We start from the raw sequence: 27,325 nt of genomic DNA on the forward strand, positions 1-27,325 counted from the left end.
TATATAATGCCAACAACTTACTGATGACTTACTGTGCTAGTTCACTCATGCTTTATTCAGGGAGCCTTGCCCTTCAGTCCAATATATAATAACAAGTCTACATATTAGAGAAGTCTGCTTTCAGGTACCACTCTAGGAATGAAGGAAATCATTTGGAAAGGCATTCTTTCCTTCTAAAAAGCTTTTTGTATTAAAGTTTGAATTTATAAAGCAAATACAAGGACAGTTTTAATTAGCTGTTTGATACATTTCACTGGCTTTCAAAATAATCATCAGTCTATTAATAGTATATCTGGAGGATAGATTCACATTCTTGGTGTTAGAATCAGCTTTCAACTTAAGGTAGTAATAATGGCATGTCTTGAGTGGGTAGTATGGCCCCTACATTCTAGGTGGAATTAACATACTGTGCAGCTTTTAAGAGCAGGGGTTCTGCAACCAGCTTATCTACATTTGAGTTCTGCCTCTACTAGATTGCTGTTTGTCCTTGGAAAAGTTTGTGTTCCTCAGTTTCCCCAGAGAAAAATTGACAGTAATTGTACCTACCTCATAGGCTTATTCTAAGGAGTAAATGAATTGAGACATGACAGGTGTCTGTTATATAGAAACTGCTCAATAATTGTTAGCTGGACTTGTTCTTATTCCTGATAGACAGTTGAGCAGAGTGGTGCTTAGAAAAAATCAGTGGCAAAGCTAGATTTGAACTTGTTGATGTGGATTCAAAGTATGAGTTATTTTAACTGTATTACATCCTAACTTCTTCAAAAATGAAGATGAGCCATCCCTGAAAATAGAGTTTGTTAATAAGAAACTGTTTAATTTTTTACATTTTGCACGCACAGACAATAATATATTTCTCTGATGGGGGTGTTCAGCTTTACTCTTGACATTCCTTTTGAGTAAAAATGTGATGCTCAGTCCAAGTTGTCAAGATTGAAGGAGTAATCTCTACTCTATAATTTTCTAGCTGAGTTCTCTAACACCCAATTACATCATATTATTTATAAAGATTGTGGCTTAAAAAAGATTATCTTGTTTGTTTACATGTTTATTTATGTGTATGTTTATCAATTTTATTTTAGGTTGATGCTTCTACTCAGAAAAGTGAAGAAAATGAGACATTTGATGTAGAACTCACTAAAAATGTCCAAGGATTAGGAATTACCATTGCTGGTTACATTGGAGATAAAAAATTAGGTAGTTTTTAAACATTAATATTCTATTTCTTTCATCTTGACAATTGCCTCTAATATCTTTGTCTTATGAAATATTGAATCAACATAATGTATTTTCAGATTGTCATAAACTGATGGAAATCTTCCTTAGGTATAATTTAGTGCGGGCGACTCTGATATTTTATTTCAGACAGACAAAACCATTGTCTTTTTCTGTAGCGTAAGTTTCTACTAGTGGTTTTCTTTGTGTGGTTAGTTGATTTATATCTGTGCAGAATTAGGATTTTATATTTGGAGAATGGAGAATGGGTATTATTTGAGTGTGCTTTGTAAATAGTAAAGCAACACAAAGCAAAAACAAACCTATTTCTAATCTTAGAACCTTCAGGAATCTTTGTAAAGAGCATTACAAAGAGCAGTGCTGTTGAACATGATGGAAGAATCCAAATTGGAGACCAAATTATAGCAGTAAGTACACATTTAATAACAGCTTTGTTAATTTTCATGGTTGAGAGATGCATTCTCCTAGTTAACGCAGTTTTGAGAACTATAGGTAGCTCTATACTAATTGAAGCTGGCTTTGGTGGTCTGAGCTGTCATCACAATTATTTTGTGGAAGTCAGAGCATTGGATAGAAGCTTTATTGATGCCTTTTCTAAAGGTGGGACACTTTCTTGAATAACTGCTGATACATCTGCTTTCTGGTTTTAATGAGTTTGGTACATTAATAATCATACTTGTATTTTAGCTGCAGATGCTCCAAAACTAAAGACCAGACATTATCACTTTTAGTGTACTTGAATCTGAAATTGGGTTGTGTGCATTTTTTTACATCAGAATGACACTATTTTTGTTGGCACCATGACCAGGGCTCCTTTTAGCTGTAAGACTATAAAGGAATAAAAGAAATAAAGCCAGATCCTCTTGATTAGATGAAGCTCATAATTGTATCCTAGTAACATTAGTATGTTTTGACCACATAGCTGTTCAAGGTAGTATAAAAAGAATCCACCTTTCAGTTCACTGTTCATTGGAAACTGGACTACCCTAACTACTTCTCAGAACGTGAATCCCAGAGACCCTGCATCAAGGGCTTTCTGGTTAAATAAGTGACTTGTCTTCTTCCATGGTGTCCAGTTTTGTTACAGTGTTTTCTCTGTTATTATATTTCTACTAGTCTTTCCAAGAGGGAATCAACAAGGTGGTGGTGGGGGGAAAGAGCAGAGTGTTAGACACCTATGTGCAAGTTGCCATTTAGCTCAAAAGTATCATACAAAACTTAAGTAACTTCCAAAGTCCAATTGATCATTTAGATCAGAGGTCTCTAGGTTTCTGATAGAATATCCCCATTGGTAAAAAAATCTGTATCTATCGATCTATAAACTACCCCTTTCTCCTTCCTCTTTTCTTCTCTCTATATATTTATATATGATACATGATTCATATATGATATATGTTGTTTTATATGTATTATATATATTGTTTTATATACATAGTTAATGTATGTATTATATATGTGTGCATATAAAACAAATGAGATTTAAAATATGTTTAATTAAGAGTTGTATTATATTCTTCAAGAAACCTCTGCAGTAAGGGTACTTCATCTTGGAGATCACTGATCTAGGTCTTTATTGTAGTTCTCATTCACTAAGTAAATATTTGAGTGCCTAATGTGGTCAGCACTGTGCTCAGAAAAGCATGACACTTAATAGCCATTTTATAGCCATTTCACAATTCAAAAGGAGTATCAGTGACTTTGAATTTCAACATTAAATTTATTGTTCCAGTTTTCCAAACTGTTTTTAAATTTTATGTATTTTAAAAAATAAGGTGTTATAATCTGCATTTATTTATTCAAAACTATAATTTGCTGGGCTTCCCTGGTGGCTCAGTGGTTGAGAGTCCACGTGCCGATGCAGGGGACGCGGGTTCGTGTCCCGGTTTGGGAAATTCCCACGTGCCGCGGAGCGGCTGGGCCCGTGAACCATGGCCACTGAGCCTGCACGTCCAGAGCCTGTGCTCCGCAACGGGAGAGGCCACAGCAGTGAGAGGCCTGCGTACCGCAAAAAAAAAAAAAAAAAAAAAAAATTATATATATATATATATATATATATATATATATATATATATATAATTTGCTTTCCAAATAAATCTTTGACGTATGAGCCAGTTTCTCATTTCTCATTTGTGAATATCTACTGTGTGAACAGCACTGTTTTTTTTTTTGTTTTTTGTTTTTGTTTTGGTGGCCGCACGGCCTCTGGGCTCTTAGTTTCCTGGCCAGGGATCGAATCTGGGCCATTGGCAGTGAGAGCATGGAGTCCTAACCACCGGACCTTGAGAGAATTCCCAGCACTGTGTTTTGATGCCACACAGAGCCTGTCCTCTTGGAGGTTGCAGAAATAAACCAAATAATGACAGAAAACGTAAAATTAAATTTTTGATAAGTGCTGTGAAGGAGAAATGGTAAAGGGGACTTTGACTAAAGTCAGGGGGCATCAAGATAGCTTAATTGTGGAAATAACTATTGAACTGAGATCTAAAGTACTTATGGGCGTTTTCTAAGTAAATAGATAAGAAAGAGCATGGGCTGGAGCAGGCTGTCCAGAGAGTCTAGACTGAGGGAACAGAACTTGCAAACACCTCATGGCTGAAGGGAGCACTGCAGGTCAGAGAAACGGAAATGATCCTCTGGGGTTGGAGTGCAGAGAAATAGGCAGCATCCTGCAGGATGAGGTTGGTGATGGGAGGTGGGGTTGACATGGCCATCCTAAGCCATGTTGAGAATTTGGAGCATTGTCTCAAGGAGTGTTCTGCAAGAGGCCGGGTGGGGTGATGGGATCATATCTGTAGTTTAGAAAGGTCACAGGGGCACCATCAAGTGTTCTGTCATTTGTGAACTAGAAAAAGGGAAAATATTTTTTGAAGAGGCAAAGAAATAAAAAGGAAGGTAGTTTTGTCATCTTTCTTTTTTTAAAGCCAGTGTAAGTATGATTTCGGAATTCATCAGCACTCTCAGTAACCACTTAACCTCACTGTCTTCTTTACCTCTGTATCCTGCCTAGGACTGATTTCCAAACTTGACTGTGCATTAGGATCCCCTAAGAAATATAAAAGAATATTTTAAAAGGTGGAGAATTCTGGCCCCCTCTCTAGACTTGCTGGCTCATAATTTCTGGAAGTGAGACCCCTTAGTTTGTATTAAAACAGATGAAACACTCCTGCGTGATTCCAGTGCGTCTGAGCCAGTACTGGTCCCCAGACAGGTTTTAGCCTATCCCCCCACCTAGGGGAATACTCATTCCCAATTTTGTTCTCACTGACAAGCAGTAACCGTGTGTTTCGTGGGTTGGTAATACAACTACCCTTTTATTTTTGACATGTCTTGTTCTTATCATAGGTAGATGGCACAAACCTTCAGGGTTTTACCAATCAACAAGCAGTAGAGGTGTTGCGACACACAGGACAGACTGTTCACCTGACATTGATGAGGAGAGGAGCAAAGCAGGACGCTGAGCTCACGTCCCGGGAGGACATCACAAAAGAGGCAGTTTTGTCTCCTGTTAATGCAAGCGTAAGCAAAGGTAAGGCCACATGAATCTGGTTTTCAGTTAGGCTCTTAACATCATTTTGTATTTTTTCTAATTCTGAAATTATTTAAAGAGTCACTTTTCGTCTTAACTATTCATTATGAACCAAGTAAAAAGGGAATTTATTGAAGTTGGGATTAACTGGAACCAGAGATGCATCCATTAACTATAGAATGGGCTTCCGAATAAAGCAGATTTCTATCCTGTTTATTCAGTCACCACTTCTCATTTGGAAACATGTGCAGTCATTTGCTTTCTGTCCTTGCCTTACTTTTGGATGTCATTTCTACATTTTCTCTTTAGGGGGAAATATGTTCTGCCTAGATTATGTGTGTGACCCCCATAATGTTTCTAAATGCCCACCCTTTCCTTGAAGGAATCAACTTTAATTCAACATGTAGGCTTGGCTAGCTCAGTCAGTAGACCATGAGACTCCTATTTCCACATTAGAAATGTCATTCATAAGCTGTTTGTACATGGATATCTCTAAAAATTACTGAAATCCTCATGTAGCTCCCTGATGCAAGTATTTATTGGTAGAAGTCAGGCTGTTGGTTTGAAAGTGTGTTTTATTTCTCAGACTGTTGACCATTCTGGTATTTATGCCGTACACTACTAATTGCAGACCAGGAGAGAGGGAAGCAAATCACAGGAGAACTTCATTACTTCTTTGTACCATTAACAGAACTTTAAGTACATGTGGTTGATGAACAGTTTACCTACAAAAAGCAAACTCTCATTTAGGTGTTCAAATAAAGCGGGGTTTGAAAAATTCAAGTGCTTGATTATATTATAGACATAACTGCTAAAATTTTCTTATCTTTAAGAAAATTATGAAGAAGATGAAGATTCTTTATCTTTGAGGAGAAACACCAGCATATTACCAATTGAAGAAGAAGGTAAACACCTGGAGCCAGGTTATTATGTTCTTTATTGTTTTTTAGAGATATGATTTTTATAAATGTGATTCAACCTCTCTAGATATATTGTAAATTACTAAAAAAACTTTCAAAAAAGATTCTTGAAAATCCTTATTTACAGATTGATTAATTGCTCCAGTAGATTAAAATAGTTTATAGCTTGCAGATTTTCTTGCTGAGTCCGTCTGTTTTTTCTTCTACATTTTTTTAATCAGAACCGAATCATTCAGTTACATACATGGCTTTATTTCATTCCCCTTATTTCTTAGGATAGGTCTAAGTTGTCTCTCATTGAGCAAGCAGTAATAAATTTAAAAGGATTTTTTAAATAAACACAAGAGAATCTTTAAAGCATAAGCTCTTAGGAATGAAATTATCCTCTTTTTGGGGACTTTTTCTTCTAAATTTTTCTAAAGTTTTAAATTTTGAAAGGAGTTATATGAGAAATTATTAAGCCTCTCTGAGGTTTCTCTCACTATATACTTAGAATTCATCAAACTGTTTCAAAAATTTTAGGGCAGCATAGTTTTAGTATATAATTATGCCCGAATGTTGCTGCCTTTTTTTTAGGCTGGATGCTATGTGCTTCCCTGACCTGTCATATTGCTTTAGGTGTTTGATAAGTTAAATCCACTGAACAAAGTCCAAGACTGATCTTCCTTATGAGAATTCTGCCCTTCACTAAATAATTACATTGAAGCTTTGTAGTTCTTTCCTCTTTCATTATTTTTTTTCTACTGAAAATTGTGACTTAACTTTTTTATTTTAAAGGGATATTTGTGTTTGCAATGATATTCCAGGAGTGACAGGTGTAGGACTCTCAGGGGTTTAGTCACATTTTGCTATTTTTACACTAATAGGTGTAGAAATTATTTAGGATAATGTGAATATCCAGAGGAGTGGGACAGGATAAAAATGTTTCAAAGCATAAAACTTGAGAGAGTAAGAAGGGATGGGTGTGGGGGATGGTCTTGAAGGCTCAGCCATCTGTTTTGCTTTGGTGAATGTGCATATGTGTATGGGAGGCTAGGTGGGAGAGGGTCTAGACTTAGAATCAGGAGTCCTACATTCTTTTTAAAATAAAATAAAGGAAAAATGTCTGAATGATTCTAATGCATCTGTTCTAGTACTGGTCCTCTGACAGGGGATAAGATGTTGCCTCTTCCACAGAAATTTGACTCATAATGTGAGCCTGGACAAATCATTTGACTTCACAGTAACATCAGGAGACTGGACTTTTTCTTTTTTTAATTTTTAAAAAAATTTTTAATTTTTCAAATTTTTTCTAAATTTATTTTTTACATCTTTATTGGAGTATAATTGCTTCACAATGGTGTGTTAGTTTCTGCTTTATAACAAAGTGAATCACCTATACATATATCCCCATATCCCCTCCCTCTTGCGTCTCCCTCCCACCCTCCCTATCCCACCCCTTTAGGTGGTCACAGAGCACTGAGCTGATCTCCCTGTGCTATGCAGCTGCTTCCCACTAGCTATCTATTTTACATTTGGTAGTGTATATATGTTCATGCCACTCTCTCACTTTGTCCCAGCTTACTCTTCCCCCTCCCTGTGTCCTCAAGTCCATTATCTACATCTGCATCTTGATTCCCATCCTGCCCCTAGGTTCTCCATGACCATTTTTTTTTTTAATTCCACATATATGTGTTAGCATACGGTATTTGTTTTTCTGTTTCTGACTTACTTCACTCTGTATGACAGACTCGAAGTCCATCCACCTCACTACAAATGACTGGACTTTATGGTTTTTTAAATATGCCTGAAATCTGATCTTGGGGCATTTGGGAAAGGGGGAGAATGAAGGGTTTTGTGACTGTAGGTTGGTTGTATGAATACAAATTTCAGACTGTTGTTATCAGCAGCTTACAGATTCCCCACTTTCTCCATTCCAAATCCCACCCTGCTTCAATCACTGCCCACCTGTGTAAACACAACAGAATCAGAGAATGGGGTTATGGGAGGAGGTAGGACTAGCTGACCCTCCTCTTTCTAACCTTCATCAGCTTGAAAGGTTTCCTGTAGTCTGTGTTCACCGCTGCACATTCATACTTCTCTGGAATGAATATACTTTTGAAGAGAAAACACTCATTTTGGGGGGCTAGTCTCCAAAATTTTAAAGAAATATATAGCTTACTGTTTCCAGTTTCTCAAAGAGAAAACAGAATCGTTTTATTAACACATAACAAACCTGAAAAATAGTCCTGGAGTGGAAGCTCATTCATTCCACTAACAAGGAAGCAGCTAATGAGAAATCTGAATTTTAGAATACTCTTTAAATTTGAAATTTGAATGCTAAAAAATGATATTCAAAATCTAATGTAAGGAGTAGTGGCCTGTAGAGATTTTTTTTTTAGAAGACAACCTTTATGAGTAAAAACTCTGATGTCATGGAAATCTTTGAATATGACTTGAAAATTCTTCTCAACCAGTTTATTTTAGCTAAGTGTTTTAATTCAGTATTGTTTACATAATTTGTTGAGTGATTTTCTTTTCTGTTTTTTCACTTTCCTTTTTTTGCCAATTAGTATGATTCCAATTATAGGATTTTAACTTAATGTACCTTTTCCATTTGTTTCTTATTTTTTTATTTATATTTTCTTATTGTACATGGAGGTACATATATTATTTCTTAATTTGTTTATTTGTTTTTGCTAAGTCATCGCATGGTCCCTTCTCGACTCTGTAGAACCAAATGAAAATGAAAGAGATACACTAACATAGAAGGCAGTATGACTTTTTAATATAGAGTCACAAGAGGGCCACCAAGTGAATCCTGGAGCTACTTGGAGTCCTTGTTCTTTTAAATAAAAGTTAGATAATATATGAATACTTTAATGGAAATATAGTTAAGACCTAAAAGATATCTCTTAAAAGAGAAGAGTTTTGGAACATGGAGATGATAGGCTTCTAAACTGAATTATTAAGATGTGTAGAGAAATAAGAGTAACTCATGTATTGAGTGAACAGTCAGACTTGGTATGACAGGTTGTGATCACAGTGTCCCTAGTACCAAATGTTAAGATATGGAGATTTTTGTGGTATGTCACTAATTGTGTCAACTCTTTCAGGGTATCCATTACTGTCAGCTGAGAGAGAAGATACAGAAGATGCTCAACAACAGGAAGCTGCCCTGCTGACCAAGTGGCAAAGGATTATGGGCATTAATTATGAAATAGTGGTAGGTTAGCTTCCCCTCCCTAACTTCCTAACTTGTGAACTGTATTTGAGCAGGAAGTTCCTGACAATAATAAAGATGACCATCATAAAGAGTCTTAGAGAAGTAGCAAACGCCCAGGGCTTTTTTCAAGTCTTGGAGAAGTAGCAAACACCAAGGGCTTTTTTCAAAGACCTAAATGTCCTGATTCAGATATTTAAAAAATTCGAGTTGGAGAGTAACCAAGGAGCTGAAGTAAATGAGATGGGAGTTTTAGAACTTATACTTCATCAGTATTTCTTACAGTAGTATATATTATATAGATAATAGGAAGGGTTTTTCTCACTCTTATTCCTAGGATTCGTGGAAAGAATCAGAATAGAATGACAGGATTTACTTGAAAATAAAACAAAAATCATCATGCCCTATGTACAGAATTGTAATTTCCTACTTTTTCCTTATCACTCTTACGCTTTTACTCTCCTTGAGGGTTTTTATTCTACATGCTTTTCTTCGTTTCACTTATGCCATAGTGAACATTTTGTTTATTAAAGGTTTGCATACCTAGGGTAGCAGTTGTGATCTGTTTTAAAAAGAGGTTTAACAAAGTAGACACAAATTATGAATCTTTAGGTATATAGCAGCAAATTTCAGGAATTTCCAAAGGAACAATAAAATACTAGGTTAGGTAAAATTTTTCATATTGCTTATAATATTCAAGTAACTCTAGATTAGAAGCGATAAAGCACAACAGATAATGACAGATAATATAAATAATAACTAACATTTATTGAGTACTTTGTGCCAAGCAGTATTCTTAGTTTTTAATACTCATTACAAGGTATTTTTTTTAAAAACACTCAAGATGGTTAACAGTCAAATGAGATTTGAGTAAGTACAGCTGCTGTTACCATTTTAAATTGAGTCAAAGGGGCTTCCCTGGTGGCACAGTGGTTGAGAGTCCGCCTGCCGATGCAGGGGACATGGGTTCGTGCCCCGGTTTGGGAAGATCCCACATGCCGCGGAGCAACTAGGCCCGTGAGCCATGGCCGCTGAGCCTATGTGTCCGGAGCCTGTGCTCCGCAACGGGAGAGGCCACAACAGTGAGAGGCCCGTGTACCGCAAAAAAATAAATTAATTAATTAATAAAACTAATTAACTAACTAAATAAATTGAGTCAAGGAAAAAATACAACAAGGTCCAGCTTAACTGTAGTTAATTTATCAGGAAAGGAAAGTTGGGAGATGCCTTTTGTGAGGTGGGGTTAATGTGACTGGCACGAATAACTGAGGCTGCACTCCTTCTGGTGTGCACCTGAATCCTTCAGGTGCTAACTGAATAGTGAAGAGCACCCTTTCACCAGCCATTTTCTCACAGAGTTCAGACCCAAGACCGTGGACTTTTAACTGCTCTTTGTGCACATGCTCTCTTGGTGGCACTTCCAGTAATAAGTCAAGCATGGGATTTTACTCTAAGTAAGAAAGAACTAAGCTATTTATAGGTCTTCATCAAACTCCAGGTAAATATTGACATAGATCTGGACTTCACATTATTTTCTATGTAGTTATACAGCATAAATGAAGTTACAGGGGGAGTGGTGTAGTAGAGAGAAGGATTGATGGACGTTTAAATGGGGACCTGGAGAGCTGCTCGGAGGAAATGATACCTAAATTGGATTTTAAGAAGTAGAAGGATTTCATCCAGCATTAGATTGCAAAGTCAGATAATGCAACATCTAGTATTAACCCTGTGCTTGATATCATTAAGATTTGAAAAAGATCTTTTATAATTAAATATTTTTCTCAGTCCTTTTATCCCTCAGTTTCCTTAACTATAAAATAAAGGGGATAAAGCAGATCATCTTTAGTATACTTTCTGATTTTAATATTATAATGATTGGACTCTTTGTGAAAATGGTGATTTCCTAACGTTTTTCAATATTTAGTGTAACAGTAGGAAATAGAAAGTTTATTCTCCTGTTTTAAGCTTTGATTCAATTTTAAAGACACGTGTTGTCCCCTTGATACAGTATATGGTCCAGAACCTGGGCTCTAGGTTCAGACTGCTGAGGTTCAAAGCACTTTTGTAGCTGTGTGACTCTGTTGAAGGTAACCTCTCAGAACCTTGTTTTCCAATTTGGGAAGCAAGGATAGACATTGTACCTATTTATGAGAAGTAAGGTACTTCTTACTTAGATACCAACACTCTTTCCAAGGCAAAGCTCTAAAGGTTTGCCGCTTTACAATAAGGGTTTTGAAGCTTTTGTAAGAAACTTGACCTTTTAGGGAGTGAACATAAAATACATACAGGAGAAGAAAATAAATGAAAGAATATTAAAAATTGTGATGATTTTTCTTGTTTCAGGTGGCCCATGTGAGCAAGTTCAGTGAGAACAGTGGGTTGGGGATAAGTCTTGAAGCAACAGTGGGCCATCATTTTATCCGATCTGTTCTACCGGAAGGTCCTGTTGGACACAGTGGGAAGCTTTTCAGTGGAGATGAGCTATTGGAAGTAAGCAGCTATTTCGTTTTCCCCTTTGTAAATAAAATTTTGAAAAGGCTGTGGGAGGCTTAATGTGGTGAATAAGTAAGTTCTTATTTAAAATTTCTCCTCCAAAGTGTACTTGAGAAAGATAGGCAAGTAAAACTCCACCCAAAGCAGAAATTTCAGTCTGTATGTACATTGATCTTACCTAATTCCTTGCGTGGTTTTTGTTTGTTTGTTTGTTTGTTTTAGGGCCGGAGAACTATAAAAACTTTTCTTTAAAAATTTTGAAACATTCACTTTTTAGAATAGGTAATATATTCACATGTTTCAAAATCACAGATACAAAGATGTATTCCAGTGAAGTCTCTTTTCTCTCCCAGTCCACTCAGTTCTCATCACCCTTCATTAGGTCTAACTGCTTATCATTGGTTCTATGCAATCTTCCAGATATTTTTCATGAATAAGTAAGAAAATTTGAATATATTCACTTGTCCCCCTTTTAAAAACATAGTAGCATATAATACGTACCATTTTCTATCTTCATTTTTTTCATTTAATAATGATATAACATATCATTTAAAGAAAAACTTCTCCTTTTCCCTTTATCCTTTGGGAATGATTTTATTAACCCTCCCTTTCCAAACTATTACACTGGCATATGAAACATGGGTGAAAGCTAGTGATTTTCCTGTGAGTGCTTTAGAAGTCCAATTCCAACAAGACTGTAGTGTTGCGTGTAGATTGTTTTAGGAAACACCACTACAGATCCAGCTGTAGTTCTCAGCACAGCAGCACCTATGGTTATCCCCCGAGTATCCGAGTTTATATTTATGTAATAAAAAAAATGGTTTTGAAAGTAGTCATGTTAGGAAATGTTCTTTCTTGGCCAACTTTTCTTTTTGCACAGGTGAACGGCATAACTCTACTTGGGGAGAATCACCAGGATGTGGTGACTATTTTAAAAGAACTGCCTATAGAGGTGACAATGGTGTGCTGTCGTCGAACGGTGCCACCCACCACCCCGTCAGAGTTGGAGAGCCTGGACTTACGTGACATTGAACTAACAGAAAAGGTACCAGGTTTGCAGATATAGGAGACTAATCTGAATGTATAATGGAAAGGTTAAATGGCATTTAAAAATTTTTAAGCCTTTTTTCTCTTATTTGGTATTTGATTTCCTCACAAATCCTGTGGCTTATGGGATAGACCTTGGAGTCAGACAGACGTGGGTTTGAATCAGGCTTGGCACTTACTAGCTCTGCGACCTTGGGCAAGTCACTTCATCTTCCTGAATCCCACTTTTCTCCTGTGTAAAATATGAGTCTTGATGCCTATCCTAGAGGGTTGCTCTGTGGGTTAAATATGATATATAATGATATTAAGTATTACTGTGCATGTGTGCTTGTATAATTTATTCACACTATTCCTATGAATTAGATACTCGTCCCCCTTAACAGAAAATTGAAATATGAAAGTAGTGAGTATGTGGTACGTATGTAGTAGAAGATAATTTTATGTAACCTCCCCAGCCCAGTGCTTGTCACAGGCGTGGTAAGAATAGGGGAGAATAAGAAACAGAATTCCAAATTGTGTAGAAGTCAGTCTAGTACGATACATATCCAAATACATTTTATTTGGTGTAATGGTATTTATTATTATAATAAAGCAGGTGGACGGATTTGCATCCATGATCCTACTGTGCAGTAATTGATAAAAAGCAACGATAGTATTTAAAGTAACATTTCATCATCAAAAACACATTTTTCCTATCTGATGTGGAACCAGATTCACTTTAGTATATTTTTACTAAAAGAAGCTAATGTTTTGAACCCCTGTTTCTGTGCCAAGTGCTTTTTGAATGTTACCTGACTTAATCCTCAAAAATTCTATGAGATGGGTAACTGTGAAGCCCAGGTTAAGAATACCGCTCAAAGCAACACAGATGAAAAATCATAGAGACAGTCTTCAAGCCAAGGCCAATCTGACTTCAGATCTTGTCCTGCCATTGTGCACGTTAATTTATTAATGAGATAATCACGTGTACAGCTCACAGGATTTTAGAACCCTTATTTGCCTAGAGTACAGAACTTTTACATATAGCCACTTCCTCTTGAATTGTTCTTATTTATCATAAGAATTATTTTTCTTTAATATCAAAATAGCTTCACATTTTTTTTCTAACGATAGACGTGATAACAGACACTGATAAAAAAAATCACCCACCATCATGCTGCCGAGATGTAATCACTATATGTTTTTATAGGAGCTCTTTGAACCATACATTTTAAATGCCTATTACAAGTTAGATATTTCTGACTTGCTACTTTAATTCCTAATGGTTTCATGAGAAGCTGTTGCTACTCATATGTGAATGTTTTATTCTGGACAGATGCTGGGAATCTTTGTTTTCCTTCTAGTGTTTGTATGTGCATCTGTGGGTCTAGTGCGTCTGAAATAAGAGCTGTCTGGTCTGTTTATCCAGCCTCATATAGATCTAGGTGAGTTTATCGGGTCCTCGGAGACAGAGGATCCTGTGCTGGTGATGACCGATGTGGGTCAGAATGCAGAGGAGGTTCAAGGACCTTTGGCCATGTGGGAAGCCGACGTTCAGAACATACAGCTGGAGAAAGGGAGCAGAGGACTTGGCTTTAGCATTTTAGATTATCAGGTAAATATATGCTACTTTTAACAATATTTTTTTAAAAGATGACAGATACTAAACATATATTGTTAATAGCAGAGAAAAAGCAGATAATACTGCTTTAGGTTTATCAAAGATGTATTCTTGTTTCTCGTAAGTCTTTCAGAATAATAATTTATATGATTAATTGATTATCGTAAAGCATTTCTTTTGACATTGAATTCTTTGAGCTCTTTTATATTTCAGCTCTTGGAAGTTTGAAGAATATGCAGAATACTTTTTAGGAATGTTATAGAAATAGAGTCTTTCTGTTCCTTTGGGGAATATGCCTAAATTATTTTTATTTCCTTGCTCTTAACTCATGGTTCATATTTGAGCGGTAAGGCAGAAACTATTAAATACTTACTTCTTTTGTTAGAAGTGAATGATAGACTTATAATTGGATATATTGTAAATTCTATTATTCTTATTATTTGACCAAACTTAGGAATAATCTTAAATTGGTGAGGTGTAGCCTGCATCCTCATGTTGTGTTCTGTGTTGAGTAACTGAGGGCATGCTAACGCCAGTCTGATGAAGTGCAGCTGCTGTTCATCATTAATTAATACTGAGCTGAAAAGCCATCTCAGATGACTCCAGGGAGTTGTGTTCTTTCTAGGGCCTGGTTCTGGAGTCTTGTTCTAATATTGCTGTGTATCTGAAGACACTGCATCACCAAATATGATATGGCCTCCTTCTGTATTTCTTCATTTCAAAAACAGGCCCTTCCCTCAGTATACTCACATCTACCAGTGATCCACAATGCTATCATCTTATCAATAAACGCTGCTGTTAATAATTCATGGATCTCAGATGATAGTTATAAAATTGAACAGTTTATCAAAAGTTAAAGTTATAATTTTACACTTACCTGTATAATTTAAGAGGTCTACTTGGGAACCATGGAAAGTGAGGGTGCCACTGTTTAGCGTAGACTTTTCCTAAACTCTTTAAAATGGACATATCCTTCACCCAGATAATTCATTGGGAGTGTTGTATGAAATTTTTAAAAGACACTTGGAACAATTACCCATCTGTTACAATTCAGAGTGTACAACCTGTAACAACATTTTTAAGTGTAGAAAGGAGCTGCCTTCTCTTTCCTTTTTCGTTCTGTCAGGATCCAATTGATCCAGCAAGCACTGTGATTGTAATTCGTTCTCTGGTGCCTGGTGGTGTTGCTGAAAAGGATGGACGACTTCTCCCTGGAGATCGACTCATGTTTGTCAATGACGTTAACTTGGAAAACAGCAGTCTCGAAGAAGCTGTCCAGGCACTGAAGGGTGCACCGTCAGGAACTGTGAGAATAGGAGTTGCCAAGCCTTTACCCGTAAGAATTCAGATTTTGCTGATTTCTTTTTATTTGCAAACAGTATTGGCGTTCAGGCTTTTATCTTCAGGTGTTCTCATGATTGAATCATGACTTTTGGTACTTTTCATCAACATGGTTATTGGCTTCATGAGTGTAAAGATTTAATTTTGAGTAATATTTTTTAAAAGAGTAAAGGGCAGAAAACAGCTAGGAAGTTCAGAAATAAGTTTAAAACTTAGCATTCTGTGGTTTAGTTTTGACCTTTTTTATTCCAAAATAAGGTCGTGATCAATATAGAATCAAGTATTTTCGAAGAAATAGGCTTTAAAATAATCTATACCAGTATGGTGGCATATTACAGAAATTAATAGCATTAACAACTAACAGTGGAATCTTTAATTATCGTGGAAGAAAGTAGAATCTCTGTCAGAGTGGGTTAAGTTCCTATATTCTACTGACTTCAATATATTTGTTGTCTAATTACTACAGAGCAAGAAATTGAAATTTCCAATATGGGTTCATCAGCTTATAGCTCTCCTCCTGGGAGGGAATAACCTTCATGTTATTAAGTACTGCAATATAAAAACAACTAATAAATTCATGCTATATAATGTCAGTATGCTTATTAGGTATAGTGATTGCAGCATAGCCCACTTATCACTGAATTGCAATGAAATATTAGAGACAATCTCAGTATTTGGTTTTTTTCAGTGTATAAGTATATTTTAAGTGAAAAGGCAAATATACCTTCTCTTAAGAAAACACAGACACATAGATGCATTTGCATAAACATCAAATGGAAGTTTGTTGACTTTGTCAGAGAGTTTGTTCAAATTGTAAGCTTGTTAATATATTAAAATGTTTATTAAATGTTTTATTCTCTGCTTTTTATTCTACAATAAATTTCTGTAACCTATGAAAATATATTTATGAAAACACAAAGGGAGGGAAAGAGGAAGGGAAGAAGGAAGAGCATGTTAAGCAAACCTCAATCAAACCAGGATTATAGAAATCAGAACAAGAGATCAGTACAACGGGGAGTGTAAGAATGAAGATAGGCCATTATGGGACTCTACATGTTCATTAAGATTGACCATACATTTGGTTCCGGTCTTTCTGTTGTTACACAAAGAAAATGGCAAACGTAACTAAATATATGTTTTTTACTGCCCTTATCGGGAAACCATGCCACTTACTCAGAAGCGATCTTTTTTTTCCTAGGTAGATCCCAAATAAGTTTCTTTCATAAGAGTATTTAATATTTCAAATTTAATATGCATTGCAGTATATGATGAATATTTCTTTTACATAAAGTGAGTTTTACTGACCATTAAACTCTTACGTGTGGGAAAAGAAGATAAACATTTTTTCTCTAAAATATTTCTGCATGTATTGGTGATATAGGGTGATATAGGCAAGACAGTCTAAATATTTTAGCCTGTTTTATTATCTGAGATTGTAATAAGAATGCTAGGTTTTTGATCACTGTGCTCATGGTTATAATTTGATATCTCAGGAGTGCAATTTAAGCATATTGTGTACATACAGAGTTGGTGGTGGTGGTTGTCTTTTAAGCCATGCTAAATTAAGAGCCTTCACTGTAAGGTTCACTAACTTTCCTTGTCAAGGAAATTACATTCTTTAAAATAATATTCTGGTAAGGGATGACAGAGAGAAATTGGTCCTTCTTTTTAATGTTTTGTTTTTCGTCAACTTCTTTTATGTCTTAATACCTAAAAGTTGCTTTCTTTCTATATTAAGAAGTCATTGTTTAACCAAATATTTGGCAGGTAAAAATGACTAGAAGATTATTATAATATAAAAAATTATTGATTTTGAATATCTTTTATAAGAAGGATGAAGAAATTGGTAGAAAGGGATTCTCATCTAACAGATGATGTTGGTATTGGAATAAACATCCTCATTGTATCTTAAAATATAAAACTTAAATATGAATATTTATCATATTCTGTGCTCATCATTTATGTTAAAGTTGTATGTTTATTATGACTTTATTATTTGAAAACATTATTTGAAAACTTTCCTGTTTTTGCCTCTCCTCCCCTTACTTTTTCTCCCCTCACCCTCTGTCTTCCCTTTCCCTCCCTCCTTCCCATTCTCTCTATTTTTCATGAACTCATCCTCAAACACTGGGCTTCATTCTCCCTGCAGCTTTCACCAGAAGAGGGTTATGTTTCTGCTAAGGAGGATTCTTTTCTCTACCCACCACATTCCTGCGAGGAGGAAGGGCTGGCTGACAAAGCCCTCTTCAGGGCTGACTTGGCTCTGGTTAGTGGCCACAGCTTATCAAGCTTTCCTTCAAAATCTTATGTGTCTTATTTTTGCTTTTCAAAATATTCTAAAGTCTTGCTATATTGTTTGTTATGTTTGGGAAAACTAGGCATTCTGCTCTAATTTCATACTTGGGCATCTCCAGGCATTCTTTAACTGTTTTCAGTATTCAGTCATATATCAGTTGTTTGGCTTCTTTTTAATGAGGTAACAGGTATATTATTTCATTAGATGTTAATAATGTGAAAATCACATAAATTGGTTCAGTTATTGATTAAGAGCACAAAAGCTTCCAAAAGAGGCAGAACTCATGTTTCCTATGAATACATGTATGTTAACATTACTGATTTACCAGAAACTTTTAAATTAAAATTTTATTTTTACTTGATCTATATAAAGTCATTCATTGTAATAAACATATTTAGGGACCACTGGGGGATAAACATATTTAGGGACCACTGGGGGCCACTTTGTTGGGTAAATACATGATTCTTGATCCTGAGAACCTTATTGTCTGGTAGAAGAGCTAATGCTGTGTTAACAGTTAATAGTTAAAATATAAAACTAAATACCAGATATAAATATACACGTGACATTTATACAATATAAGTGTAACAAATTACACATCCTATTCCTAGTACTTCTACCACTGAAGCCAGGTTCCTGACCTAAATTTTTCTGGGGAGAAACATTGCTCAGTGTAACTAGAAAGGAATATTTTTAATACATGTTTTAGTGGTGTTGGACTAGTGAGAGGTTTAGAACCTGTGAAATTCTCCATTAGGTATTTATAACCAATTGTGCACATCGTGCTTTAAACTGGAGTATGAATTATTTCTTTGACTCCAATAATCCTAGTGTTGAAGGGGATAGTTCTTCAGTATTAAAATACTAATAATACTTCTATTAGTATTTTTCAACTGTCAGCTCCTGAATTAGCCATTTGGAAAGTTTTGGTGTATATTGTAATTAGTGCAATAATTTCACATTATAATACTTAGCATACCAGGTAACATTTGGCTCTATTCCCCATGGGCATTATTACCACTTCAAAACTGGATAGCTTAGAATGCTGTGAACTACATAAAGTACTATGGTGTAAATGTATTAAATAGTACCCAGCTATAGTAAATTATTTTTGAAATGTTATAGGACACAAATATATCAGTGTCTCTAGAAGTGCCCCAAGAAACAATTTTCTCTGTAGATTTTACATGGCATATTTGAATGTTCTTAAATAAATGCCAGTCAAAAAGAAAAATTAGTCCCACTTTTAAGCGAGTTTAACATCTTATAATGGTAATAGCTATGTAACCTTGTATTGGTCACTCAATTTCTCTGGGCCCTAGTGTTTTAATCTCTAAGATAATTAGATGAATTGATTATTTGGATCTCTCTTAAGATTCTAGGGCATCAACGATAAGCATACAAATTGTTCTTAGGTACTGTTAAATATTTATTATAATCCGTGACACTCGGCTTAGTTAATACTATCTAGATAGCAAAAGTTAAAGATTTACTATCTAGATTGTTGTACATAATGTGCATCTGTAAAGGGTAAACCTCCACATAGTCAGTAGTAACTCAGAACATGTATTTAAAATATATTATTAGAGAGAGGGTCACTTTAAAATGCCCAACCTGTATTCTTAATCAGGTTTTTGCAAGAACGTGACCTGGTATAATGTTATGATACTTTTCTTGGCTAAACATGTAAGTCGAAATCACAAAGAAATAGAACATACGGGTTTTGGCCATCAAGACAAAATACTGGTAATATTAGAGAAAGGTAGTATCTACATCATTTCTGTCTGTTCTAAGGTGTAACTGTGAGTGAATTGTAAGAAGAGCTACAAGCTCATCGTGACTTAATTGTTTCACTTGGTTCTGAGACAGAAAATAGTAATAAGATTTTTTTATAAAATGTTGTGAAATTCTCTAGCTCACTCTTTCTGAGTTTTCCATCAGTAGACATTTGTAACTTACAGCTTCACTATAACCAGATCATAATAAGGTCCCTTGTTTGTTAATATAATTTCAACATGAAATCACAGATATTATTTTTGATTTCCAGTGATCACCATAAAATTCTGGACCTGTAACTTGAATGGTTTTAAAATCTATTTAAAGGATAATTTAAACAAAATATATTGTTTTGTGAGCTTTACAAATAGATAATTGCTTAGCTGCCTTGTTGAATAATAATTTATTGTAGTTGAATAGGAAAAGTGATGATCTCATTCATTTTATTATAAAATTCTAGGAGTTTGGGCAGCTACTTTTTAAAAAAATGTGAACTGGAAAAAAGTTTTTTTAATTTATGGAAATATTTATACTTAGAATTGCTCCAAGCCCTTTGTAAATTGTTACCTTTTGCCCTTTTATTGATGGAATAAAGTAACCTTCTGTGCTAGCACCAGTTTGTCCTTGTTCTGTTGCATTAGTTAGTTTCTGATATGTTGAAGAGGGTGAAGAGGTCATGTAGAAAATAGAATAGACAAAAGAATGAAAGCAGTATGCCCTTTAGTCTTAAGTGGAGACTTTGTCATATATGTATCAGAACAGAATTCCCAATTGATATTATTGTTTTTATTCCTAGGTGGACACAAATGATGCTGACTTAGCAGATGAATCTGCCTTTGAGTCTCAGTACTCTCCTGATAACGACAGTATCTACTCCACTCAAGCCTCTCTTTTATCTCTTCATGGCAGTGCTTGTAGTGATAATCTGAATTTTGGTCCCTCCCTTCCATCTTCTCCTCCCAAGGTACAAAGGAAATGCCATTTTATTTATGGGAGAACTTTGTGCGTAATTTCCCAGAGGTCATTGTTAACGGGGTGTTTTGGGAGGGGCATGTTAGAGACATTATGTTTTTCCAGTCAGGGATTCATTATCAGATTAAAGTGCAGTTTCCTTTAGGTAGTGTTAATTGGGTATCTTGTAGACTCCAAGGGACTATTTAAATCTAGGTTCTGTGATACAGCGTGACAGACACAAAGGTTCAAAACTTTGATTAGGATTTGCATGTTAGACAGAAACATTTTAATGAAATGTATTTCTCAAATTGGGTTCTTGGCAGTGTCTACCTTGGAAAAATTACAAGAATTACTTTATTTTCTTAATGGTTTTAAAGCTGACTCTCATGGAAAGTTGGACAGTAAAATATTCCTTTCATTAATTTAATATTTATTAGCTAAGTTAAAGTTAATGCTGTCTTACATTTTTATATAAAATGATGCCAAAGAATACTTTATATAAAAACCCCAGTGAATGGCAAAATTATGTTTAAGTCACTGGATGCAAATGGAGAATTTAGCTACTATTTGACATGTCTGTGCCATCTAAATTTTAGAAATAGATTATTGGTGTAAGTGCCCCACCCGGTGCTATTTATTTTCTTCATGACACACTCTATAATGTTTATTAAGTAATATTTTTAAACTTATCCAGTCTTTTGGGTGTGGAATGATATCTTACTGTTTGAATTTGGAGTTCCTGATTACTGGTGAGGTTGAACAGGTTTTCCTATATTGGCCATCTGGTTTTCACTTCCACCAATGGCCTCTTCATGAATCTTTTGGCTGTTTTTGTGTGGAGTTGCTTGTCTTTCTGTTGATTAGTTGGAGTTGATTATATTTTCTCAGGATTGATATACAGAGCAATTTGGTGTATATTTATGAGTATATGTGTGAGTGTGTATACTTTAAAAATCTGAAAATGTGTGGGAATGATTCCTTTTAACTTCAGGAAAGAAGTTATTCTTGGAGAAAAAAGAAAACATGGGAATTAGCTGTATCTGTAACACATTATATCCTTTAAGAAGAAAGAGAGATTGAAGAAAATATGCCAAAAATATTAATGTCTGTTAAATCTGGGCAAAGGGTTCATATATGGATATATTTTCCTGTGTTGGAAATATACTGTAAATAAATATAAAAACTAAGATAAAAGACTGAATAATAATTCTTTCTTAAATATATGAAATATATGTTTTTCACGTAAATTCAGTGGGAAGGGAATCTGTATTTATGAATAAGTTGAAAAGTGGAATTTCCATAGGCCTTGGGCAGTTTTCCTCCTTTCCTGATTAACAAGTAACTTTTTGGCCAGAACATTTTCAAAGCATTTTCTTTCAGGGTGCACCTGTTATCCTTGTAAATGATGCTGGGTAATCTCCTTGAATTGGTTTGCAAGGTATAATCTTGAATGGAGCAGCTGTTCCTCTCTCACCACACCTGAGACTGTCTATCTGACTGAGTACTGTCTGGAACAGATTCCATCTTTACTGGCCTCAGGGCTGGAAGCTGAGTTCGTCTCCTCATGGAATCTCCTAATCTGCAGCATAGCACACTCCTTCTTGCCAGTGGGACAGATTGCATTGTTTAACTTAGTAATTGTTACTTAAAGGGATTACACAATCTGCAAACTGAGAAGCATATATTTTACAGGGCAAATGCTGGCTATATGCAGCACAACGTATTGGCTTACTGAGGTCTGTTTGCCTTTTTTTTTTCTTTTCATTAAACAATTTACTCTTTTTTTTTTTTTTTGCGGTATGCGGGCCTCTCACTGTTGTGGCCTCTCCCGTTGCGGAGCACAGGCTCCGGATGCGCAGGCTCAGCGGCCATGGCTCACGGGCCCAGCCGCTCCGCGGCATATGGGATCCTCCCGGACCGGGGCACGAACCCGTATCCCCTGCATCGGCAGGCGGACTCTCAACCACTGCGCCACCAGGGAGGCCCAAACAATTTACTCTTTTGTTGAAGCAAATTTTGGCAAGCTGGCCTATCATCTGAAATATTTAAACTACAAAACAACAAAGAAGATATTAATGAGGGTGTTTTAAAACACATTGTGAAACTCCTGTGTGCTTTCTGTTTTCTTAGAAAGTAGGGCTGTTTGTGTATCATGGTAAATCTCTGCAACATTTTTTTTGGCGTATTTGTTTTGTGGCATTTTTTTAGTACCTAGATATTTTACTGGAAAATTAAAAAAATTAGATGGTTCATTCATCTTCCTATTACTTTGCACTAAACTTATTTTTAAAAGAATGGCAGTTTGTTACAGAATATAGAGTAGACCATTTTTCTTAAAGAAAAGTGAGCTTACTTTGGAATTCTTTAATTGATAAAATCATACCATGTATGATACTTTCTTAAGAAAAACAAAGAAGCTTCCATACAGATTTGAAAGAAGGATAGAATAGAGTGTGAGGATCTCAGTGATTCCTCAGGCTTTTGACTTTGCTAATTATGTAATAATCTTGTAGCCTTAAATGGTGGCTGGAAATGCACAAATAATTTTACCTCTCTCCTTTACCTTGATGAGAGAAGCCTTTGGACCATTGCTAGGTATGCCACTGGAAGCTCCAAGAGCTGATCACCCAGAGCAGGGACTCATCATGGAGGGAGGTCTTCCCCCTAAGGGTAGAGCCTGGGCCAGGACAGCTGCTTAGACGGCATAGGGCTGTAGGCATATGGTAGACATCCTTTGCACAAAATTCTCCCATTTGGGGGACCATTCTGCTTTTTTTTTTTTTTTAAGGAGTTGTATTTGCTTAATTTGATTAATTACCATTTAAGGACTTAAGGGAAACAACCATTACTCAAGAATCTGAAAAATATGGCCACTTCAATGGTATTTGGATTAATAGAATCAGGTCACTGAAATGTAGATTTTAAAGGCAAGAAGCCAATGGGTTTTCTCATTGTTCTAGGTTTTAAGTTTTCGATTATAATTTTTTTGCCCCCCTTTCTTTGTCACCCCAAGACATAATAGAATGCAGAAATAATTGTTTTAGAAACTTACTAAATGCTTGTAGACTTTCGTTTAAAAGCTCAATATAGTTTTGGGGAAGAAGATGCTTTCATTTATTTTTCCCTATTTTGGCTTAAAAGTACAATCAATAAAGATTCAATAGCTATGTAATGAATCTCCTCTTCTTATCCACACGGCCATGCCCGACACTCCCTAGTACACCCACGTTCACACTCTTGCTCCAGGGATGAAATGATTACGTTTGGTGCATGTCCTGCATTGCTGAATATTGGACCCTCTAGGAAGTGCTATTGTTTCTAGTTTAAGTTGAACTTCATGTTTGTCACGATAGAAACCCCTCTTCATACCTTGCACCCCAAACAAAACTAATGGATTCCATAATTTTTTTAAAAAATCTACATATTTAGAGGAACAAATCTCCACTTAGTGTTGTACTATAGCATAAAATATTGCTGCCTTCACATTTAAGTTTAAAATGTTGATACCATTTTTTAATTTTTATTTTTTGGAGAAAGGGTTAGTATCAAAAACTAATTACATCATTCTAGTCAAGATGATGAGAGTGATTGTGGAAGTCTTAGTGACAAAACTGCAAGCTCGCAAAGGTATGAAAGTTGTTGCCTTTTCCCTCAGTAGGATAAGAATACAGATAATAAAGGAAGGGTACCTTATCTCAGAAAGAGTGGGAGAACAATTTAAGTTGGAGCAGCTGTGCTTATGATATATTTTTAAAAGTACAGAATGACTTCTGTGATAGAGTTATTATTGAAAAAAAGCAGGTTGTGTCCAGTGAATGCTTAAGTATTTAGCTCGTCTATGTAAACATATTCTGTGGGTAAATAATGTGCCCAAGTATAACATTATATGCATTGCACATAAAAAAAAGAGCTACTTTCAAATATAATTGGCATTTTAATTTAACCTTTCCGCCATTTTTCCTGAGAACAAGAATGTGTCAAGGGGAGGCACCTATTAATATGGAATTTTGAAAGACTTCAGTTTAGATTCCAAGTTGCACTGGGAAACCGTAGTTATTTTTGGACATCTTATGAGGGAAGAACTGCTTTTCTTTTAGATCCATGAGACTTTTAAAAATAAAACTCGGTTGTTCAGCAACTAGAAATGTTTCTGAAGTAGGCGTATGTTGTCTGCTATGTTGATTAGCTCTTTCTTTTCTATGTGCCTGTGTTAACTCCTTCATGAATAATTCATGGAGATTTCTGTTACATGATTTATAGTAAACCCCAGCTAACAAGGGCAGCTTGACCTCTTTTTGTGATGAAAAGTAGTTTTGATTGTCATCTTTATTTGAGAAGTGGTAGGGATGATTTACTGATAATTATTATAATTAATTTAGTAATACACAAGCTAACCAATTCTCTAGTAAGTACATTGTTTTGTTTTTTTTCATAAGACTAAAATAAATTTGGTTGAATGAGCCAACAGGTTGTTATTTAGGTTCTAGGAGTGTGAAGGATGATACTTTCTATCCTTTGTTCCTGAGGATTTTAAAGATCGTATTTGCTTGTATGATATTCCTACTTGCCTCAGTGCTTTATACGAGGAATATTTGATATTTCCAGAGAGACGAAAACTTGATTGAGCAAGAAGAGTGTAATAAACTGTGCTGGAGTCATTGATTACCAACTTAGAAAAAAAATGAAAGAGACCCATATCCCACACCACACCCTGAAATAAATTCTAGATGGGTTAATACTGAATCTGCCAACTAAGCATTTATAAAGTTGGAGAAAAATACTACAAAACATTTCATTTACTCTGTGCAGAGGAAGGAATTATTAAGCAATATATAAAACCCAGAAGCGTAAAAAAATTGACAAATTTGATTACATAAAGAATTTCATAAAAAATTACATAAAGAATTCTTGATCACATAAAGAATTTAACTTCAGCATGTATAGGTATATAACACATACAAACTTAAAAGACAAGTGACAAGGATTTCCCTGGTGGCGCAGTGGTTAGGAATCCACCTGCCAGTGCATGGGACACAAGTTCGAGCCCTGGTCCGGGAAGATCCCACATGTAGCGGAGCAACTAAGCCTGTGCGCCACAGATACTGAGCTTGCGCTCTAGAGCCCACGAGCCACAGCTACTGGGCCCATGTGCCACAACTACTGAAGCCTGCGCACCTAGAGCCCGTGCTCCGCAACGAGAGAAGCCACTGCAGTGAGAAGCCTGCGTGTCGCAACGAAGAGTAGCCCCTGCTCGCTGCAACTATAAAAAAGCCCACGCACAGCAACAAAGACCCAACGCAGCCAAAAATAAATAAATAAATAAACTTATTTTTAAAGAAAGACAAGTGACAAGCTTGGAAAATACTTGCAGTATATATCACAATGACTTTATATTCAGAATATGTCAATGACAACATATTTACTGACAAGGATATCTCTCATGTTAAGATAGTAAAGATACTTCAGAAAAGCAAGTAGAAATATACTACTTAGTATATAGTTTAGTTTAGATTTTAAAAATGAACACGTATATGTGCATGTGAATGTGTGCATCTGTGCTTGTATTAGACAGATACATAAAAAATTTGATGAATAAACACCCAACAGATGCCAGCCCCTTATTTCTACTGAGGAAAGGACTGGATGAATGAGCCATAAGGGAAGACTTTCATACTGTACTCTGTATGCATACATAATATACCTCTGTATGGCCTGAATCTTTTTTGAGGATAATGTATTCATACCCTAATTTTATACTTTAAAAACGTCAGTAAAAGGATTGAAGGAACAATTAATACACTTATTCAACAGCAGTTCATGGAAGAGCACTGCTTGTCCAAAGCACGTAAGTGATGCAATATATGGGTTGTAAGTAGATACATGTATTTACATAGATCTGTAGAATTCTAGAGTTTCAGGGAATTCTAGAAATTATGTAACATAGAGCCAAGAGGGGTTCTGTGATATATAGATTGTTAATAAGAGAGTCTGGATTAGAACCTACATCTTATGACACCATTTCTTAGTACTATTTCTTCTGCTACAACTTGCATAATATTTGAGAAAAATTTCTCTATAAAAATATGAATTGTATGACTTCCTTTTCAACTACATAAATACCTACAAATCCCTATCCAAACAGTGTTTTTCTTGGAGGTTCTTATAAATTGAAATCAATTAATGTCATACTCTTTATCTTCTGAATTTTATAATGAATAGAAACTTTCAGACAGATTGGATATGAAATACTTTCTAAATGAGATTTAGAAATATATATTTACTTTCTTATATGTATTGAACTCTGAGTAATTTTATTTGTGAGTAGAACAGAATATTATGTCTTAATGATCTTAAGTACTAATATGACTCAGTATGAGATGTATGATTTGCAGGAAATGTATTCAGAATCATTTATAAAAATAAACATGTTTGGACTATCAGGTAAGCAAAGAATGTATGTTTGCTAATACTTCTTGAGTAGTTAAAAATTATGTTGTGTTTGTTTTTCACTAAATAGTTGTTCATTAAGATCTTACGAAATGCATTGATGCAGTTCTGGCCGTAATGTTTATTTTTTGTTCTTTAATCATCAGGATGTTACTGAAAATTCCTCAGATCCAGTACTTGACTTGCATATGTCCTTGGAGGAGCTGTATGCCCAGAATCTCCTGCAAAGACGGGACGAGAGTCCGCCTTCAGTGGACTTGAGCATGGGGACTGCTTCTGGCTTTACCATAAATGATTATACACCTGCCAATGCTATTGAACAGCAATACAGATGTGACAACACAAGAGTTTGGACTGAACCTCACCGACCAAATGAAGTTATATCAAGTGCAGAACTGAGTTCTCCTGTGCTGACTGATTCAGGTGGAAAGGTAACATTCTCAAGAGATGGTTTGCGTATGATGATGAGGTTGGGGACAGTGAGGGG

General features: G+C 35.6%; 1 protein-coding gene across 7 annotated transcripts in view; it reads left to right on the plus strand.

The window, feature by feature from the left end:
* MPDZ (multiple PDZ domain crumbs cell polarity complex component) overlaps nt 1–27,325 on the plus strand; it is a 156,924-nt gene that overhangs the window by 61,754 nt on the left and 67,845 nt on the right. For 3 of the 7 annotated variants that reach the window (XM_082628525.1, XM_082628527.1, XM_082628530.1), the window contains exons 9-20: nt 1,083–1,197; nt 1,555–1,643; nt 4,579–4,762; nt 5,596–5,685; nt 8,778–8,887; nt 11,228–11,374; nt 12,258–12,422; nt 13,833–14,018; nt 15,151–15,360; nt 17,515–17,631; nt 20,234–20,401; nt 26,985–27,269. In XM_082628525.1, the coding sequence (XP_082484651.1) occupies nt 1,083–1,197; nt 1,555–1,643; nt 4,579–4,762; nt 5,596–5,685; nt 8,778–8,887; nt 11,228–11,374; nt 12,258–12,422; nt 13,833–14,018; nt 15,151–15,360; nt 17,515–17,631; nt 20,234–20,401; nt 26,985–27,269 (1,866 nt within the window). The remainder of the gene's footprint in view (nt 1–1,082; nt 1,198–1,554; nt 1,644–4,578; nt 4,763–5,595; nt 5,686–8,777; nt 8,888–11,227; nt 11,375–12,257; nt 12,423–13,832; nt 14,019–15,150; nt 15,361–17,514; nt 17,632–20,233; nt 20,402–26,984; nt 27,270–27,325) is intronic. The other 4 variants (XM_082628526.1, XM_082628528.1, XM_082628531.1 and 1 more) reach the window with 2 other exon arrangements.

Source organism: Mesoplodon mirus, assembly GCF_964341445.2.
Source record: "Mesoplodon mirus genome assembly, chromosome: 1".
In the NCBI taxonomy this organism is placed as follows: Eukaryota; Metazoa; Chordata; class Mammalia; order Artiodactyla; family Ziphiidae; genus Mesoplodon; species Mesoplodon mirus.